The sequence below is a fragment of the Arachis hypogaea genome, chromosome 12 (assembly GCF_003086295.3).
Source record: "Arachis hypogaea cultivar Tifrunner chromosome 12, arahy.Tifrunner.gnm2.J5K5, whole genome shotgun sequence".
NCBI lineage: Eukaryota > Viridiplantae > Streptophyta > Magnoliopsida > Fabales > Fabaceae > Arachis > Arachis hypogaea.
The window spans coordinates 83,543,461-83,565,050 of NC_092047.1; the positions used below are offsets into that span (position 1 = coordinate 83,543,461).

The 21,590-nt window shown below is 35.7% G+C and overlaps 1 protein-coding gene and 1 non-coding gene across 2 annotated transcripts; both read left to right on the forward strand.

Moving 5' to 3' along the window:
* The first annotated feature begins 2,406 nt into the window (after positions 1-2,406).
* LOC112730792 (small nucleolar RNA R71) lies at positions 2,407-2,514 on the forward strand. Its single transcript, XR_003166601.1, has one exon. It is a non-coding gene; the product is annotated as a small nucleolar RNA R71 (small nucleolar RNA).
* A 7,004-nt stretch (positions 2,515-9,518) lies between these two features.
* On the forward strand, positions 9,519-12,775 carry LOC112727592 (uncharacterized). Its single transcript, XM_025777399.2, has 7 exons — positions 9,519-10,109; positions 10,193-10,285; positions 11,222-11,366; positions 11,491-11,601; positions 11,754-11,836; positions 11,911-11,968; positions 12,339-12,775. The coding sequence occupies exons 1-7, from the start codon at positions 9,849-9,851 to the stop codon at positions 12,416-12,418; spliced, it is 831 nt and encodes a 276-aa protein (XP_025633184.1). The 5' UTR covers positions 9,519-9,848; the 3' UTR covers positions 12,419-12,775.
* Positions 12,776-21,590: the final 8,815 nt, after the last annotated feature.

Genomic DNA, 21,590 nt, shown 5'->3' on the forward strand with positions numbered 1-21,590 from the left:
AAAACAAAAACAGCTATGCTTTTACCACACCAAACTTAGAATGTTGCTCGCCCTCGAGCAAAAGAAGAAAGAATAGAAGAAGAAGAAGATATGGAGGAGATGGAGGAATGTGTTTCGGCCAAGAAGGGTATAGAGGGGTGTGTTGTGTGAGTATGAGGAAGAATGGAGGGCTTTATATAGAGAAGGGAGGGATGGAGGTGATAGGTGAAGGGTTTTGGGGAAGAGTGTTTATTGGAAAGAGAGGATGATTGAGAAGAGAGAAGAGAGTGAGTGGAGGTAGGTGGGGATTCTGTGGGGTCCACAGATCCTGAGATGATCCTGCGGGGTCCACAGATCCTGAGGTGTTCAAGGATTTACACCCTTGCACCAAATTTGGCATGCAAAATGCCCTTGCACGCAACTCTGGGCGTTCAGCGCCAGGTTGGTGCCCATTTTGGGCATTCAACGCCCATTTGTTGGCCATTTCTGGCGTTGAACGCCAGAACCATGCCTGTTCTGGGCGTTCAGCGCCCAGAAGCTGCCCATTTTGGGCGTTCAGCGCCAGAACCATGCTTTGTTCTGGCGCTGAACGCCAGACAGATGCTCCTCCAGGGTGTGATTTTTCTTCTGCTGTTTTTTTTTTATTTCGTTTTTAATTTTTTTTGTTTATTTTGTGACTCCACATGATCGTGAACCTAAGAAAACATGAAAAATAATAGAAATAGAATTAGATAAATAAACATTGGGTTGCCTCCCAACAAGCGCTTCTTTAATGTCAATAGCTTGACAGTGGGCTCTCATGGAGCCTCACAGATGTTCAGAGCTTTGTTGAGACTCCCCAACACCAAACTTAGAGTTTGACTGTGGGGGCTCTGGTTGACTCTGTAGTGAGAGAAGCTTTTCATGCTTCCTCTCCATGGTTGCAGAGAGAGATCCTTGAGTTGTAAACACAAGGTTGTCCTTATTTAATTGAAGGATCAATTCTCCTCTGTCCACATCAATCACAGCTCTTGCTGTGGCCAGGAAAGGTCTTCCTAGGATGATGGATTCATCCTCTTCCTTTCCATTATCCAGGACTATGAAATCAGCAGGGATGTAAAGGCCTTCAACCTTTACTAACACGTCCTCTACTTGTCCATAAGCCTGTTTTCTTGAATTATCTGCCATCTCTAATGAGATTTTAGCAGCTTGCACCCCATAGATTCCCAGTTTCTCTATTACAGAGAGGGGCATGAGGTTTATCCCTGAACCAAGGTCACACAGAGCCTTGAAGATCATGGTGCCTATAGTACAAGGTATTATGAACTTTCCAGGATCCTGTCTCTTCTGAGGCAATGTCAGTTGATCCAGATCACTTAGTTCATTGGTGAACAAGGGAGGTTCATCTTCCCAAGTTTCAATACCAAATAATTTGGTATTCAGCTTCATGATTGCACCAAGAAACTTGGCAGTTTGCTCTTCAGTAACATCCTCATTCTCTTCAGAAGAGGAATACTCATCAGAGCTCATGAATGGCATAAGGAGGTTCAATGGAATCTCTATGGTCTCTAGATGAGCCTCAGAGTCCTTTGGTTCCTCAGAGGGAAGCTCCTTATTGATCACTGGACGTCCCAGGAGGTCTTCCTCCTTGGGATTCACGTCCTCTCCTTCCCTTACAGGTTCGGCCATGGTGCTTATGTCAATGGCCTTGCACTCTCCTTTTGGATTTTCTTCTGTATTGCTTGGGAGAGTACTAGGAGGGATTTCAGTGATCCTTTTACTCAGCTGGCCCACTTGTGCTTCCAAATTTCTAATGGAGGACCTTGTTTCATTCATGAAACTTACAGTGGCCTTGGATAGATCAGAGACTAAATTTGCTAAGCTAGATGGATTCTGCTCAGAATTCTCTGTCTGTTGCTGAGTGGATGATGGAAAAGGCTTGCTATTGCTAAACCTGTTTCTTCCACCATTATTAAAGCCTTGTTGAGGCTTTTGATCCTTCCATGAGAAATTTGGATGATTTCTCCATGATGGATTATAGGTGTTTCCATAAGGTTCACCCATGTAATTTACCTCTGCTATTGTAGGGTTTTCAGGATCATAAGCTTCTTCTTCAGAAGATGCCTCTTGAGTACTGTTGGATGCAGCTTACATTCCATTCAGACTCTGGGAAATCATATTGACTTGCTGAGTCAATATTTTATTCTGAGCCAATATGGCATTCAGAGTATCAATTTCAAGAACTCCCTTCTTCATAGGCGTCCCATTACTCACAGGATTCCTCTCAGAAGTGTACATAAACTGGTTATTAGCAACCATGTCAATGAGTTCTTGAGCTTCTGCAGGCGTTTTCTTTAGGTGAATGGATCCACCTGCAGAAGTATCCAATGACATCTTAGATAACTCAGACAGACCATCATAGAAGATATCCAGGATGGTCCATTCTGAAAGCATGTCAGTAGGACACTTTTTGGTCAGTCCTTTGTATCTCTCCCAAACTTCATAGAGGGATTCACCTTCTTTCTGTCTGAAGGTTTGAACATCCACTCTAAGCTTGCTCAGCTTTTGAGGAGGAAAGAACTTGGCTAAGAAAGCCGTGACCAGCTTATCCCAAGAGTTCAGGCTATCTCTGGGTTGAGAGTCCAACCACACTCTAGCTCTGTCTCTTACAGCAAAAGGGAAAAGCATTAGCCTGTAGACTTCAGGATCTACTCCATTAGTCTTAACAGTATCACATATCTGCAAGAATTCAGTTAAGAACTGAAAAGGATCTTCAGATGGAAGTCCATGAAACTTACAGTTCTGCTGCATCAGAGAAACTAGCTGAGGTTTCAGCTCAAAGTTGTTTGCTCCAATGGCAGGAATGGAGATGCTTCTTCCATGTAAATTGGAATTAGGTGCAGTAAAGTCACCAAGCATCCTCCTTGCATTATTATTATTTTCGGCTGCCATCTCCTCTTCCTGTTCGAAAATTTCTGAAAGGTTATCTCTGGATTGTTGTAATTTAGCTTCTCTTAGTTTTCTCTTCAGAGTCCTTTCAGGTTCTGGATCTGCTTCAACAAGAATATTCTTGTCCTTGCTCCTGCTCATATGACAAAGAAGAGGGCACAGAAAAAATAATAATAATAATAATAGGGATCCTTTATACCACAGTATAGAGGTCCCTGTGTGAGTGGAAGAAAGGAATGGGACAAAGAATGTAATGTAAGGAAAGAAACACAAGGGTGAGGAGAGCAGAGATGTGAGATGAGGAGATGTTAGTAGATGAATAAACAAATAGAATAAGATGAGAGGGGGAAAATTTCGAAAATAATTTTTGAAAAAGAGTTAGTGATTTTCGAAAATAGTTTTTTTTTAAAAAGGTTAGTAGTTTTTTTTTTCGAAAATTAAAATAAAAAAATTAAAATAATTAGTTAATTAAAAAGAAATTTTTGAAAAAGAGGGAGATATTTTCGAAAATTAGAGAGAGAGAGAGTTAGTTAGGTAGTTTTGAAAAAGGTAAGAAACAAACAAAAAGTTAGTTAGTTAGTTGAAACCAATTTTGAAAAGATAAGAAGTTAGGAAGTTAGAAAAGATATTTTGAAATCAAATTTTTGAAAAAGATAAGATGAGAAGATATTTTTAAAAAGATATGATAGAAATTAGTTTTTTTTTGAAAAAGATTTGATTTTTAAAATCTCAATTAATGACTTGATTCACAAGAAATCACAAGATATGATTCTAGAACTTAAAGTTTGAATCTTTCTTAACAAGTAAGTAATAAACTTGAAATTTTTGAATCAAAACATTAATTGTTATTGTTATTTTTGAAAATATGATGTAAAATTAAGAAAAAGATTTTTGAAAAATATTTTTGAAAATTTCGAAAATAACTAAGAAATTTGAAAAAGATTTGATTTTTGAAAAAGATTTTGAAAAAGATGAGATTTTCAAATTGAAAATTTGATTTGACTCATAAGAAACAACTTGATTTTAAAAATTTTTGAAAAAGTCAAATCTAATTTTCGAAATTTTGAGAGAGAAAAAGGGAAAGATATTTTTTTTATTTTTGAATTTTTAATGAAGAGAGAGAAAAACAAGAAAAATGATGCAATGCATGAGATTTTTAGATCAAAACAATGAATGCATGCAAGAATGCTATGAATGTCAAGATGAACACCAAGAACACTATGAAGATCATGATGAACATCAAGAACACATTTTTGAAAAATTTTTAATGCAAAGAAAACATGCAAGACACCAAACTTAGAATTCTTTAATGCTTAGACACTAAGAATCCAAGAATGCATATGAAAAACAAGAAAAGACACAAAACATGCAAATGCAAAGATCAAACAAGAAGACTTACCAAGAACAACTTGAAGATCATGAAGAACACTATGAATGCATGAATTTTCGAAAAATGCAAGATGCACATGCAATTGACACCAAACTTATAACATGACTCAAGACTCAAACAAGAAACACAAAATATTTTTTATTTTTATGATTTTATAATTTTTTTGTATTTTCTTTTAATTTTTTTTCCGAAAATCATTTTGAAAAAGAAAAATAAGGATTTCAAAATTTTTAATATGAATTCCAGGAATCTTATGCTCTTTAATCTAAAGCTCCAATCAAAGGGTCAGGCATGGCTTAATAGCCAGCCAAGCTTTAGTGTGTAACTCAAACATGACACGCCTGACATACCCTACAGTCGTGGCTTTACAGCCAGCCAGGCTTCAACATGCCTTATGAAACACTAGAATTCATTCTTAAAAATTTTGAAGAAAAATATATTTTGGAAAACATTTTATTTTTAAAAATTTTTTTTTCGAAAACAAAGGAGAAAATTTTGAAAACTCTTTTGAAAAATTTTTGAAAATAAAACAAAAAGAAAATTACCTAATCTGAGCAACAAGATGAACCGTCAGTTGTCCAAACTCGAACAATCCCCGGCAACGGCGCCAAAAACTTGGTGCGCAGAAATTGTGATTACACTTTGATTATGTAAAATTCATCGCTCTTTCTTTCCCTGGTAATGGCGCCAAAAACATGATGCCAATACCATGGTTCACAACTTTGCACAACTAACCAGCAAGTGCACTGGGTCGTCCAAGTAATACCTTACGTGAGTAAGGGTCGAATCCCACGGAGATTGTTGGTATGAAGCAAGCTATGGTCACCTTGTAAATCTCAGTCAGGCAGATATAAAATAGTAATGGGGTTTTCGAAATTAATTAATAAAATAGGGATAGAAATACTTATGTAATTCATTGGTTAGAATTTCAGATAAGCGTGTAGAGATGCTTTCGTTCCTCTGAACCTCTGCTTTCCTGCTATCTTCATCCAGTCAATCTTACTCCTTTCCATGGCTGGCTTTATGTAATGCATCACCATTGTCAATGGCTACTTTCGGTCTTCTCTCGGGAAAATGATCCAAATGCCCTGTCACGGCACGGCTAATCGTCTGGAGGCATCACCCTTGTCAATGGTTGCATCCTATCCTCTCAGTGAAAATGGTCAACGCACCCTGTCACGGCACGACTATTCATCTGTCGGTTCTCAATCATGCTGGAATAGGATTTACTATCCTTTTGCGTCTGTCACTACGCCCAGCAATCGCGAGTTTGAAGCTCGTCACAGTCATTCAATCATTGAATCCTACTCGGAATACCACAGACAAGGTTTAGACCTTCCGGATTCTCTTGAATGCCGCCATCATTCTAGCTTACACCACGAAGATTCCGATTAAGAGATCTAAGAGATACTCATTCAATCTAATGTAGAACGGAAGTGGTTGTCAGGCACGCGTTTATAGGGAATGATGATGATTGTCACATTCATCACATTCAGGTTGAAGTACGAATGAATATCTTAGAAGCTAAATAAGATGAATTGAATAGAAAACAGTAGTACTTTGCATTAATCTTTGAGAAGTAGCAGAGCTCCACACCTTAATCTATGGAGTGTAGAAACTCTACCGTTGAAAATACATAAGTGATAATGGAGTTCATTGGTCTCGGCCCCAGAGGGGAACCGGAGTAACCAAGACTGTGAATACAATGATAAAAAGTTCTATTTATAATAAACTAGTCACTAGGGTTTACAGGAGTAAGTAATTGATGCATAAATCCACTTTCGGGGCCCACTTGGTGTGTGCTTAGGCTGAGCTTGAGTGTTACACGTGTAGAGGTCATTCCTGGAGTTGAACGCCAGTTTTGGTGCCAGTTTGGGCGTTGAACTCCACTTTGCAACTTGTTTCTGGCGCTGGACGCCAGAATTGGGCAAAGTATAGACTATTATATATTGCTGGAAAGCCCTGGATGTCTACTTTCCAACGCAATTGGAAGCACGCCATTTCGAGTTTTGTAGCTCCAGAAAATCCACTTTGAGTGCAGGGAGGTCAGAATCCAATAGCATCAGCAGTCCTTCTTCAACCTCTGAATCTTATTTTTGCTCAAGTCCCTCAATTTCAGCCAGAAAATACCTAAAATCACAGAAAAACTCACAAACTCATAGTAAAGTCCATAAATGTGAATTTAACATAAAAACTAATGAAAACATCCCTAAAAGTAACTAGATCCTACTAAAAACATACTAAAAACAATGTCAAAAAGCGTATAAATTATCCGCTCATCAACGACGTTCACCTTCTAACGTCAACCAGAAGGGATGCCGACCTTCAGCCAGACGAACCTTGAAGTATTTGTCCTTGAAACCATGATAGGAATCTTCGAAAAGGGCAAAGATCCTCCGACTTTGAGCGAACCGGAAGGACATAAAGCCTTTTTTGGCTTTCCCCTCCTTTGAAGGGTTTGTAAGAGTAAAAAGGAATAAAAACACCTCGACAGAGGCCGGCAGCTCCAAGTATTCACAGACCATCTCGAAACAGCGGATCGAAGCCCAGCTGTTCGGATGCAATTGAGACGGCGCTACGTCACACCAGTTGAACAGCACCATTTGAAAAGGGGAAAGGGAATACACACTCCCAGTTGGGTGAATATCGCCTTCTAAAACCAGATCCAATCGGCAATCCGGGGGGAGTGCAGGTTTAGTTGGTATATCCGCTCGTGAGGGGCGGGCACGAAGACCTCGTAATTGGCCTCCTCGTCACTCCCACCACACAAGTATTTGGCTTGTCGGAACTCGGTGAGCTCCGCTACATCCATCTGGTTAGGGGAATCCTTCACGTCCGAAGTTACCCAGGCGTACCGGTCATAAGGTGCTCTCGCAATGGAAGCCTGCGCAACAGGACGTTGGGCCATACCTACAGTGAGGGCACCACTCACAGTTAGTCTAAGAGACCGGAAGATCGAGATGGCCCAGAAACTACAGTTTTCCTATTCGATAGCTATAGTCAAACAAAGGATAAATCTATGGCCAAAGTAAAGCCTAAAAAATCAACATTTTGGAATGGTAACCCCCTAATGCATCTACCTAACACTAACACCATGCAATCCAACCAAACAAGCAACGCACGTCCGAAAGCAAGATAGGAAAGCAAGCAGTATAACAGCAGAGCAAAGCTATACATATAGATAACTTACCAGGTTAATAGTAGTGATCGAAGAAGGATGAAAAACTAGGAGAAATCTGGACAAAGCAGAGATGCACAGCAAGGAGCTTGGAAAGGGTGAGAGGAGATGGAAGAGACGTGATGATAGTGGAAGAACTGGACGCGAAAATGAAGGAAAACCAAAAGGAAACTAAGACATGAAGAAGCGCGAAAGACAGGGGTAGAACAGTCATTTCACGTAGGATTTTGAATAACTCATTATGAGCATTAAATGCTCAGCGCAAAAAACGAGGCGAGAAGCGGCGCACCCCTGCAACGAAGAGACTCACGTGCGCAGGAGACGCGTCCCGAGCACGAGCGACCGGCAAAGCGACAACACACACAAAGAGGAACTGAACGCGCCAACTACGATGCTCACGGCCATAGCTGGCACATTGGGGGCACTGTTGCGGCCCAACCCAGCTGGCCACATAGCCGACCCGGCCCAAAATACGGTTCCACCCGACCCGAGCGGCCGAACTGCGGGGCATCACACGTCTTGACCCTGACCCGGACACCTCTCCTCATATGGAGCCAGCTACCCCACAGTTGGAGCTAGAAAAGTTCGAGGAAGGTGGGTCTGTCCTCGTGGGACCCACCCCTCTGATAAGGTATAAAAGGGGAGGGCCCTACCCCTCCCCAAGGTACGTCACTACCACCTTTTTACTCTACGTTACCTGCGTACTTTCTGACTTGGGCGTCGGAGTGTCATTGCAGGTGGCATCCCCCACGCCTCACGAAGAGCTCGAGAGGTTGTCGGCTTGCGCATCTCACGTACAGACCCAGATCCAGGCTGATCCCCACCTTCTCATCTGGAGCACCCCTCTTTCCCGTCCGAAGCTCCGAGCTACCGAACACTATAAACGAGATACATGCAAAATTATCTCGTTTACAGTGTAAACGAAATAAGAGAAGAATATTTATTTCGATAAATATTTTTTAAATTATTTAATTTGATAATTATTATATTTAATTTATTTATTAAAATAAAAAATTCAGATTATACATACATTGGTCCGGATCAAAATTGAAAACTGAATGTGTACGTGTTATAGAGTTATTGTATTGAGGAGCTTTCTATGGTGGTGAAAGTATCTTCATGACCTTAAAAGACCAAGAAACATAATGAAATAGAAAATAATTTTGGGGTTCTTTTGTAAATATGGGGTTCTCATCACAAGAACCAATCCATCCACCACAGATGCACTTGGCAACCTGTGCTTCAACGCGTCAATGACGGCTGTGCCGTTGGCAAAAATTTTTCCATCGACGACCTTCTAGACTTCTCCGAATTCCAACAAAAAAAAAGACAGCACCTCGAAAATTTTTCACAGGACCGTACTGAAGATGACTCCAACTCCAACTCTTTCACTGCCACTGTGGACTCCGACTCCATTTTTGCTGGCAAATTGTCCTTTGCTTTGTCCGTTAACAATAGTTTTTTTCTTCTCTTCTTTTAGTTACTCTTTGCTCAACAACATTGTCTGCTCTTCGTTCCTCTACCTCAAGTGGACAACGAGCAAGTTGAAACATCGACTTTCGATTGTGGTTCTGAAACTGAGATCGAGGTTTTGAATTGAATAGATCTCTAACAATTAATTTGTTAAAATTTTTTCAGTAGACCTCATTAACTTTTTCTTTCAGATAATAATAATAATAATAATAATAATAATAATAATAATAATAATAATAATAATAATAATAATGAAATTTCATCAAACAATTTTTGAAAATTATAAATAAAAAAATGGAAGAGAGCATGAATGTGGTAACTCGTAATGCAGCATAGGTATATTTGTACATTAAATTTATTTATTTTTCATAGTATAAAGTCTGATTGTGTATCTGTCATTGTTGGACATGAGAGAAATAAGTCATGGACAACGTGAAAAGTAGGTTTAATCGTTGAGAATATGAGGAAGGAACACTTGGGTAGGATTTAGAATTAGGCATGACTTTAATTTGATCTTTTTATGAACTATAATCTAAATTATAAAAGTTGGGTAAAGAATGAATTCCGGTCATACAAATAGAATATTTTAAATTGTAATTTGAATTTTTTAAATTTTAAATTTTATTTTAAATAATAAAGTATAACTTTTCTTCATTTATTTTATAAATAAAATTAAAAAAATATAAAAATAATTTAAAAATAAAAAATTATAATTTATTTTTTAAAATAAAATTTAAAAATTTAAAATTTAAAAAATCCAAATTGTTTAAATAATTGGTCCTCCAAACTCCACAATCTACTTTCCGACAATTCCTTGTATTGAAGGGAACTTTTAGGACAAGGGAAGTCCACATTCCACAACCCTAGCAGCACACTGACTGACTGAAAAAGGGTGAGGCAATGACGAGGGCGTACGGCGGGAAGGGGCGGAAGCGAAAGCTAGCTGAGCCCAAATACGACCGCCAGGAAGATCAAGATTACCACCAAGAAGACCAGCAACCGCAGCCAAAGCGCCAAGAACCAGAACAGCAACAACCACCCGCTGATAACAACGAAGAACTGCCGGGCATCCCTATTGCCCCAACCGAACTTCAAACTGACAAGCCCAACGTCATCTTCATCCTCGAAAAGGCTTCTTTGGAGGTCGCCAAAGTTGGCAAGGTAATAATTTTATTAAATTGCATTTTGGACCTATGGCTTTTGGTTATTGCGTTTCACTGTAAATTGGGGTCTTTTGAGTGCAGACTTATCAGCTCTTGAACTCGGATGAACATGGCCATTTCCTCCGAAAGAATAACAAGAACCCCGGTGATTATAGGCCTGACATTACTCATCAGGTTGGTTTGTTGGTTGAACTTTCTAGAATTTGTTTTTGACTTTGTTTTTTCAAATATTTACATGCCTACGAGTTTCAATTGGCTTTGTTATGGTCCTTGTTCGTATAACCAGAGTCACTCCTATGGTTAGTCTCTTCCTTTACCTCGTTAAACTTAATTTTCAACTTCCAAATGAATTTAGATGGTATGTTTTTTTCCACTTCATTTCTTGGATTTTTTACTCCGTCTGGCTAGTGTCTTGGGGACACTGAGAAAGTTATACCGTGGGGATTGAAATCCACGGTCTTAGCGTACATCTCAGAAGGAAGGACCGTGTCCATTTGTTGATAAGTGGGTGGAATGGAAGGGTAGGGTTAACATTAAAAACAAAAGTTATGTTTGGGAGCTTTAGCATAGCACATAGAATAGCAAGGAGTGGTGTGGCACTGGTCAAGAGGAACATGTTTGGAAGGATGCAGAAGCCCTCAGTTGCCGTCTCCGAACAGTAAAAATGATGATTCCAAATCGGGGGGTCTAAGACAGAGACAGGCGAGCGCAGTGCCCTCTCTCCCCTTGAGCACTCAAACAGCACAGGGTGGTCCGTTCTGCGCCTCCCTTCTCCTCTCCAATGCATTAGTGGCCCTTCCTTCCCACCTCCAAAAATCTTCCAAACATAGCCAAACGTTTTGAGCAGTTTGCTAAAGCCCTTAGGGCTTACTGTTATTGATGGATTGAAGCCTTCTCTTGTCCCATTCCCTCCTTATAAATCATTTTCAAACATGGGTATCATTAAAATATCACTGTCATTCCTCTGATCTTTATACTTCCAAACAATGTTCTAAATAGCAGGGTGTGTGTTCATTTGTTTACTTTTCTCTTGAAAGTTGTATCATTATAGCTTTTTCTTGCTGCTCTGTGTTATTTTAAATCTTGATATTTGCCAAATTATGTTTTTAGGCTCTTCTATCTATTTTGGATAGCCCACTGAATAAGGCTGGGAGGTTGCGCACAGTATATATAAAGACTGAAAAAGGTGTTCTTATAGAGGTTAAGCCATATGTTCGTATTCCCAGAACATTTAAGCGGTTCTCTGGTGTTATGTGTAAGTTACAACTTGTAGATTCCCATCTGTGTGCACTTTTATGTATTTTGTATTGAATTTTTCCAGCGAGAAAACTGAATGAGCTCTCATTTATCAAATCTCAATAAATTTTACTATCTTGCAGTGGAACTGCTGCAAAAATTGAGCATATCTGCTGCTGGCAAGCGTGAGAAGCTTCTACGCGCAATAAAAAACCCTGTAACCCAGTATTTGCCTCTTAACTCTAGAAAAATAGGTAACTTTTCTTTTACAATTGTATTGAAAATTGTTTCAAGCAAGGTTAAATGATTGTTGAGAAGGAGTTTCTCTTGTTGGTTGGAAAGAGAAAACAGTATGATGCTTGTTTCCATCTTTTACCGTCGTTTTTTTTTCCTTTTTCAATGTTAGGTCTCTCCTACAGTTCAGACAAGCTGGTAACCATGAGGGACTATGTATCAACTATACCCAGTAATACAGACCTTGTCTTTGTGGTACTCTCTGAAGTTCAACTCTCTGTTATTGTTATTATCTCGGTTGATATGAAATTTAATAATCTATTTTTCAGGTGGGAGCAATGGCCCATGGGAAAATTGAGACAGATTATACAGAGGACTACATAGCAAGTATGTATACACTATATATGCGCTTGCCTTCTGGTTTTGTTAATAGCTATATACAAATAATTCTACACTCACCTTTTTAGCCACATTTATTTTCTTCTGTTTAGTCTTTTGTCTTTGCGGTGCTTTAGCCTATCGCCTTGTCCCTATTCAGGACCTGAGACTTTTACCAATAGTAAGGTCTCATGTTCAAGTCTTATGAAAAGAAATATTTAACATCTTTAGACCTTTCTCAGATATGCAGTGATTGAAAAATTTTGCTTTTCTAAGTTTTCTTTGTTACATTTTACCTATCCTTCATTGTTGATAATATCTTGTTTTATGAGGAAAATTTTAGTTCCCTGTTCATTTCTTATTTGATTTTTGAATGCAGTATCTGGATACCCTCTAAGTGCTGCTTACTGTATCGCGAGAATATGTAATGCCCTCGAGGATATGTGGAAAATATTGTGAATTAACTTCTTTGCATTCCCCTGAGGCACAGTTTTCTGGAGCAGTTTTGTTTCCGTACCCAGTTAAACACCAATGTCCCTTTGCGCAAAGCTAAGAATGTAAGGCCTTGTGCAAAAGTAGACTATAGTTTGAGTGGCTAAACACTTCATGCAACATCATAGAATTGGTCATTGTTGTAGGAATTGGAGATTAGTTAATTCTCATGCCTAATTATTGGTTTACAGTGATGTATAATGTATTATGATTAAGGGTAGGGTATATTTTTTTTGTCCTAGTTTCTACTTATATTCTACTTATATTGTATAAGTTTTTGGATTCGTTGTTTATTTATATTTAGGAGTGGCTTTGATTGCAAAATTGTTCTCGTGTTCTTGTATGAGCTTTTTAATTCATTATTTATTTGAATTCAACAGTAATTTTCCCTACCAAGATAACACTAGCAAGCAGCACAAATTTTCCTTATCTCAAATCCAAAAGACCTACATAATATAAATGCCAATTATTCTAGTGAATTATGCAATATTAATGTGCATTTAAAATCATGACTTCATATGTACACTGCTAATTCTCTTCTTCAGCGACAAACTTGTTTAAAGGAAGTATCCTTGGAAATAGAAGGAATTTTGTTCTTGTTGATTTAGGGTTCAAAAGTATCACGGAATAAGGAGTTTCTAAGGTGGCGAATAATTTAATTTAGAACCTGGCTAAACAAGAGTGGCTATATTGTGGACACAATCAAGCTTGATAATGGTATAAGCATTAACAGCACAATTGAGCTTGATCAATGGCGAGACATACAAGGATTAGGCGGTCCTATGAGTAGAGCAAAAGCAAGAACCGTTACAGAGATTCTACAATAAATTATTGCAACTATACTTAAGACAGTCCAAAGCAAGAGAAACTCGAGAGAAACTCGAGTCTTTGAGCTGCACATGGGTTCAAACCTTGGCGAATGCGCCAAGTGTTAAATATGAGTCTTTTAGTGTTGTGTGGGTAAGTGTGTAGTGTGGATGTGTTGTAGTATCCAAGATTGAGAGTTGTCTAATCCATCTTGGCTAAAAAAAAAAAGATTGTTCTTTACATCATGAACTCCAAATATGCATGAATAAAAAGTGCTTACTTGTGAATCAAGTTAGGTTTGTTTAGTAGTTAGCTCACTAGTTCGCTTAAGCAAGTGTCGGTGGTTTGAATCCGACTTTGTGCATGCAGCAATCTATTGATCAGTAACAAACCATTGAATAGAGTTTCGATTTGCAATGAATTAGTTCTTAATCTGTTGGGTTGGAAAATACAGTGAAAAATCCAAAAAAAAAAAAGAGCTTACTTGTGGACTAATATATTATACGAATTTAATGATATTTATCCAAGTCTGAGTCTGTCTTCATTTTTACGTTAGTTTTAATTGTAATAAATGCTTAGTTGTTGTAAAATAAATAAATAAGAAAGAGAGAAAATAAATATAAAATAAAAAAATATAAATAGAAGATTCTAATATTAATATTCACCAATATTAATATTTTAATATAATAAAAATGATTCATATATGTATTTACTAATATTTTATATATATATATATCAAGAGGGAGAGAGAGGAGTATTTAGAATTGTTTATTGCTGTATTTTGTTTTCAGAGTGGCTTCTCTTATTTATTCAGGAGACAAGCCTTCATTTTACAACTTTATTAATTTTGAATTTATCTTAAAAAGTGATTTCTTCCATATGGGAAAGATTAGCCGCTCAATTAATAAATGGGCATCCATTACCTTTTTATCGCAACACTCTCCCTTAAATGTCCATTTAAGATTATACTTCGTTAAAACCTTACTAAGAAAAATCTAATGGAAAAAAACTTTAGTGAAGAAAAAAGAGTATAATATCCTTTGTGATGATTATTGCCTCGTTAAAAACATTGTCAAGAAAAATCCAATGGAAAGAAAACTTGACCAAGGAAAAAAAAGTACAGCCTCCCCCCTCTTGTCAATATCTCGAAATTGGCGCATCCCAATCTGATGTACCAATCTTTCAAAGGAGGATTTTGGAAGTCATTTTGTGAATAAATCTACCAGATTATCACTTGAGCAGATCTGTTGGACATCAATTGTTCTTTGATTTGAAGATCATGAGTGAAGAAAAATTTGGGAGAAATATGCTTTGTTCTATCACCTTTGATGTATCCACTCTTAAGTTGAGCAATGCATGTTGTATGATCTTTAAATAGAACAGTTGAAGCTATCTTATGATCAACCAGTCCACATGATGACAGAATATATTAGATTAAACTCCTGAGCCAAAAACACTCGCGACTAGCTTCATGTATCGCTAGTATTTCTGCATGATTAGAGGATGTTGCTGCAATCGTCTATTTCGTGGACCTCCATGATAAAGCTGTACCACCATATGTGAACAGGTATCCTATTTGAGATCTCTCTTTGTGTGAATTAGACAAGTATCCTTCATCTGCATAGCCAACTAGTTGTGACTTAGATCCATATGGATAAAACAATCCAATATCAACCGTTCCATGAAGATATCAAAAGATTTGTTTAATTACATTCCAATATCTTCTGGTTGGACAAGAACTATACCTTGCTAGTAAATTCACAGCAAATGATATATCGGGTCGTGTATTATTAGCAAGATACATTAGTGCCCCAATGACACTAAGATATGGTACTTCAGGACTAAGAATATCTTCATTTTCTTCTTTAGGATGGAATTGATCATTTTCCACATCCAAAGATCTTACGATCATTGGGGTACTTAATGGATATGACTTATCCATATAAAATCTCTCCAAGATCCTTTCTGTGTATGTTATTTGATGAATAAAAATTCTATTTTTTGTATGCTCAATTTGCAGGTCGAGACAAAATTTAGACTTTTCAAGATCTTTCATCTCAAACTCTTCTTTTAGAGATTTTATAATTGGAATTTCTTCAAGGGTTCTAATGATATTTAAATCATCAATGTACATAGCAATTATAATGAATCCAGATGTAGATTTCTTTATGAAAACACATGGACAGATATCATCATTCTTAAATCCGTTTTTAGTCAGATACTCAATAAGACGATTATACCACATTCGTCCAGATTTCTTTAGACCATATAAAAATCTTTGCAATTTAACTGAGTATAATCTCTGCGAATATTCATTGGATGGTTTAGATATTTTATTCCTTTAGAAACTTTCATATATATTACGATCTAATGATTTGTATAAGTAGGTTATTACCACATCCATTAAATGCATATGTAGTTTATGATATGTGGATAAACTGACAAAATAACGCAATATTATTGCATCCACTACAGAGGAATATGTTTCTTCATAATCTATACCGGGACTTTGTGAAAAACCTTGTGCCACAAGTCGAGCTTTGTAGTGTACAACTTAATTTTTCTAATTTTGTTTTCTCACAAATATCCATCTGTATCCAACATGTTTTACATCTTCTGGTGTACGAACTACAAGTCCAAAAACTTCACGTTTCGCAAGTGAGTCTAACTCAGCCTTCAGAGCTTCTTCCCATTTTGGCCAATCATTCGTTTTGTTGAGATTCTTCGACTGTTCTTGACTCAAGATCCTTACTTTTATGCATGATATTTAATGCCACATTATATGCAAATATTTCATTGACAATTATCTTATTTAGGTCCCACTTTTCTCCTGTAAAGACATAACTTATTGAGATCTCGTCATTTTCACAATTTTTAGGTACCTGAACGTCTTCTGGCGTTAAAACTATATCAGAATTTTGGACAACTATAGGTGTCTTTATTATGTCTTTATCTTTTTCAACAGGAATAGTATTTATCTCTTTTCTTTTTTGAGGATTTTTGTCTTTGGAACTGACAGATCTACCACACTTCTGGCGTAAATTTGTTTTGGTGGCCATTTCTCCAATTGGGACATCAATTTGAATTGGAGCATTTTCAGCTGGTATATAGGATTTAGTTATCCTTTTGGCATCAAAAAATACATTCGACAATTCATTTGTTATTTTTTACAAATGTATAATCTTTTAAACTTCTAGTTCACATTGCTCTGATCGAGGATCTAAATGCATCAAGGATGATGCATTCCAATTAAGTTCCTTTTCAGGAAGCTTATTCTTTCCCCCTAAAATTGAAAATTTTAATTCATCAAAATGACAATCTGCAAATTGGGCTTTAAATACATCTCCAGTTTGTATCTCAATATATTTCACTATAGAAGGAGAATCATATCCAACATATATCTCCAATTTTCTTTGGGGTCCAATTTTAGTGCAAGAAGGTGGTGCAATGGGAATATATATCGCACATCCGAATATTCTTAAATAGAAAATATTTGGCTGCTGGCCAAAAGCTAATTGAATAGGAGAAAAATGATGGTAACTTGTTGGTCTCAAATGAATAAGTGTTGCGGCATGCAAAATAGCATGCCTTCAAGCCGAAATTAAGAGATTTGTTCTCATAAGTAAGGGTTAGCAATTAATTGGAGGCGTTTAATAAGTGATTCGGCTAACTCATTTTGGGTGTGAACATAAGCTACTGGATGTTCAACGCTTATTCCGTTAGCCATACAATAAGCATCAAAGGCTTGGAAAGTAAATTCACCAGCATTATCAAGTCAAATTACTTTGATTGGATTTTTCGAAAACTGTGTTTTAAATCGAATAATTTAAGCAAGTAATCTCGCAAATGCCAAGTTGGGAGAAAACAATAAGCACACATGTGACCATCTTGAAGATGCGTCTATTAGAACCATAAAATATCTAAAAGATCTACATGGTGGATGAATAGATCCACATATATCGCCTCGAATCTTTTCTAGGAATTTAGGGGACTCAAATCCAATCTTTACTGGTGATAGCTTTAAAATTAACTTTCCTTGAGAACATGTAGCACAACAAAATTCACTAGATTTAAGTATCTTCTGGTTCTTTAGTGAATGTCCATGGGAGTTTTCAATAATTCTCCACTTATGGGTTTACAATGGCATGTGATTCAATTGTACTAATTTTAGTATAATATAACCCAGATGAAAGTGAGGGTAACTTTTCTAATATCACCTTTTTATTTGAATCATGAGTTGTGATACATAAGTACTCATGATTTTCCTCATTCATTGTTTCAATATGATATCCATTTCGGCGAATATCTTTAAAACATAACAAGTTCCTTAGAGACTTAGTAGATAATAGTGCATTATTTATTATGAATTTTGTTCCTTCGGAAAACAAAATTATAGTTCTTTCGGAGCCTTATATTACATTGCCTGAGCCAATAATGGTATTAACACATTCTTCTTTTGGTATAAGATGAGTAAAATATATAACTTTTGAGAATGGTATGCGAACTTGCACTATCCGCAAGGCAAACATCTTCACTATATATCTTTACCATTTCTTTCAAAGACAAATAATAATAATAATAAAATGAGTAAAAGTATACATGGAGTAAAATTATTTTCTTGATTATTTTTCTAAGAAGTACTATACATAGTATCATATACTAAAAATTTTGGTGGATATGGCGAGCAAGGAATAACGACATCTTTAATCCCCATGAAACTTGGCCTCCGGAAAAAGTCATTTGTCTGGCATTAACTTCAGAAAAGGAGCTTAGAAATATTTTTGAATTACAATGTATGTCCCTTCCCTCTACTCTAAATGGTTTTTGGAATCCCCCATCCATTGGTACTTTTAAGATTAATTGTGATGCTAGTTATTTTGGTTCGGGTGATAGTGTTGGTTTTGCTTGTGTTATTAGAGATTGTAATGGGAGCTGGCAAATGGGGTGTTTGGGAATGATTGAGAGTAATAGTATTCTTCAAGGAGAATTGTTTGCTATTTGGAGAGGATATCTCTTAGCTTGGGATGTGGGTCAACGAGATGTTATTTGTGAGACGGATTGTGTGGAAGCATTTAATCTTGTTACTCAAGATGGTTTTGGGTTTATTGATCCACTGGTGCTCAAAATAAGAGATATCATGCATTGGAATTGGCATGTTGACTTTCGTTTGATTATGAGAGATGCAAACACGGTGGCAGATACTATGGCAAAGATGGCGATGAAGTTACAACTTTCGCATGTGGAGCTTCTTTCACCTTGGGAGGAGTTTAAGAGTAGTCTTAAACGGGACTGTCCCTCTATTTAAGCAGTTCCTTGTTTTGTTTCTTTTGTTTTTCTTTGTTTAATTTATTTCAGTCACCAAAAAAAATATACTAAAAATTTTATTATTATTATTTTAGAACTTGACACATTTAGTAATTTAGAAATTTATAAACATAAATATTTTATTAAACATTATTTATATACATCATACTTCAAATTCAAATACATAGGGAATAAAACTCAAGTTTTTTTATTTACCTAAGTACTGAAGCCAAATATCAAACTTTTTTATCATTGATCAAATGATCAATATTCTCTTCAAAATCTTCAAAGAAATCAGATACTTCATAATGAGTGGTGTAATTTTCAGCAACATCCTTTGAAACAAAATTCATCCACTTTCCTTTGTCCTCCTTTTTCAAAGATACTTGATAAATATCGACTAGGTGCCTTGGGGTACAATAAGGACGTGACCAATGGTCTTTTCCACCACAACGGAAATATTTATTCTTTGTTGATTTATTTTACCCATTATTTCTTTCTTTATCGCACTTCTAGTGAGATCCTTTCCTGTGAACATAATTTATTTTTCCTTCCATAATTTTTCTTATTACCAAAACCTTGCCATTTACCTCTTCTGGGATAATGATTTACCGCATTTGCTTCCGGAAATGGGACGGCGGTGCCAACTAGGCGCGCTTTATGATTTCTTAAAAGCAATTCATTGTTACGCTCGGCAACAAGAAGGCAAGAAATCAGTTCATAATATTTTTTAAATTCTTTTTCTCGATACTATTGCTGCAGGAGCACATTCGAGACATGAAAAGTTGAGAAAGTTTTTTTCTCTAACATGTCATTATCCGTTATCTTTTTCCCACATAATTTCATTTGTGAAGTAATTCGGAACATTGCTGAATTGTATTCATTTATGGATTTAAAATCTTGAAGACGTAAGTACGTCCACTCATACCGGACTTAAAGAAGTATCACTGTCTTTTGATAATTATACCTTTCTTCAAGGTTTTTTCATAGATCTGCAAGATCTTTTAGTGTGAGATATTCGTTTTTCAATTCTTCCTCAAGATGTCAACAAAGGAAGATAATGGCTTTGGCTTTATCCTTCTAGGATGCATTAATTTCAATCTTAATGGTATCTCCTAAATCCATTGAATCAAGATGGATTTTGGCATCTAGTATCCATGATAAGTAGTGTCCAGATATATTAAGAGCATTAAATTCAAGATGAGAAAGTTTTGACATAATGAAAATTTATTACCTGAGTCTTCCAAAAATTTGATTAAAATCTCGTGCTGATAACGTGTTGTAAAATAAATAAATAAGAAAGAGAAAATAAATATAAAATACAAAAATATAAATAAAAAACTCTAATATTAATATTCACCAATATTAATATCTCAATATAATAGAGATGATTCATATTTGTATTTACTAATATTACATGTTATAATGTATATCTATATATTGTAAGAGGATGAAAGAGAAATATTCAGAATAGTTGCAACATAAAGCATATAAAAGAGAAAAAATTATTTTTATTGCTGTGTTTTGTTTTAAGTGTAGTTTCTCTTATTTATACAGGTAACAAACCTTCATTTTACAACTTCATTAATTTTAAATTTATCTTAAAAAATAATTTCTTTAATATAAAAAAGATTAGCCACTCAATTAATAAATGGAGATCCATTACGTTCTTATCCCAACATTAGTGAATTATTTAGAAAACTTGTCATTCATTCAGTACTCTAAAAGAGACTCTATTTAATTTTCTAATGAGTTTTAAATGTTTAATGGTTTTCAATACAGTGAAGTAACAAATGCTTAGTGAATTGCTTAATATGTTTGCCATCCATTAAGCACTTTAAGAAGAGGCTCATGGAATATGCAATGGACAAAGAAGATTATTAATTAGAATGATATCCGCACGTTGTGCGAACTCGAATAAATGATATTAATAATTAATAAATATTATAAAATAATTTTAAATACATAATTATAAATAAAAATAGAAAATATTTGGTGAAATAATAAAAGTTTAATCACATAAAAATATACATTGTAAATTTATAACAATTTTAAGACACGTAATTATTTATATAATATCAAAAATTATTTTTATTAAAAATATTATATATACATAAAAAAATAATCATTATATATTTGTGTATAAATATTTATGTTATTCCATTTAGAATATGTATTTTATATTTTAATATTTATTTTATGTTAGTAACTATTTTTTGTGTGTGCACGTAATATCAGTTTATTTTTATTAATTTTTCTTTCAAAAATTAAAATTTTATATATCTATATTATCAACTATTTTGATAAGTACAAATAGATTGCGCTTTCATTGGATAGAATTAAAATATAAATACTAAAATAAAATAAAATTACATAGGTTGACTACTTGATTTAGTTCAAAAGTTAGCTTTTTAAGTTAACTTTTGTAAAATTTAAAAATCTCAATATAATAAAAAAATTTTGAGGACAAAAACGTTCAATAAAAAAAAATTTTAGGAACCTATGTGGATATATATACTTAAATGTGAATTGATTTTTAAATATCTTTGCTATTATTTTTATATAAATTTTTTTCGTTCTCTTATTTTAAATATCTTATAACATGTAATACTTTATGTTCCATCCTGATGTTGCCGAGGTATAGCGACTCCTTCTACCTACAATTGTGCTTAGGTGGAAGAGGTATACGTCGGCTAGGTTGGAACACCGCGGCGGGAGCACCTGCAAAAAGCACTCCGACGCTCAAGTAAGAATGTGAGTTATGAGAAAATAAGAGAAAATGAATCAGAGTGAGTTGTGTGACCTGTTTTACTCCGAGGTTACCTATCTGTTTATATAGGCATTTCTGATATGTTCGGTTATAGTATTTTCCGGAGTTTTCCATGAGTTCCAAGATTATCGCTATGATGACGTTAGTTATGGCCTCTGAGATTATCTTTAGGATAACGTTTCAAAGTGTTAGTTATGACTTCTGAGCTCTATTATAGCTCGTGTGGACTTGGTGGGTTTGTTATTATTTGGTTGCGTT

Coding starts and splice junctions, on each gene's coding strand:
- LOC112727592 (XM_025777399.2), top strand. CDS start 9,849: ATGACGAGGGCGTACGGCGGGAAGGGGCGGAAGCGAAAGCTAGCTGAG. Junction 10,110..10,192: donor AGGTCGCCAAAGTTGGCAAG/GTAATAATTTTA, acceptor TTTTGAGTGCAG/ACTTATCAGCTCTTGAACTC. Junction 11,969..12,338: donor TACAGAGGACTACATAGCAA/GTATGTATACAC, acceptor TTTTGAATGCAG/TATCTGGATACCCTCTAAGT.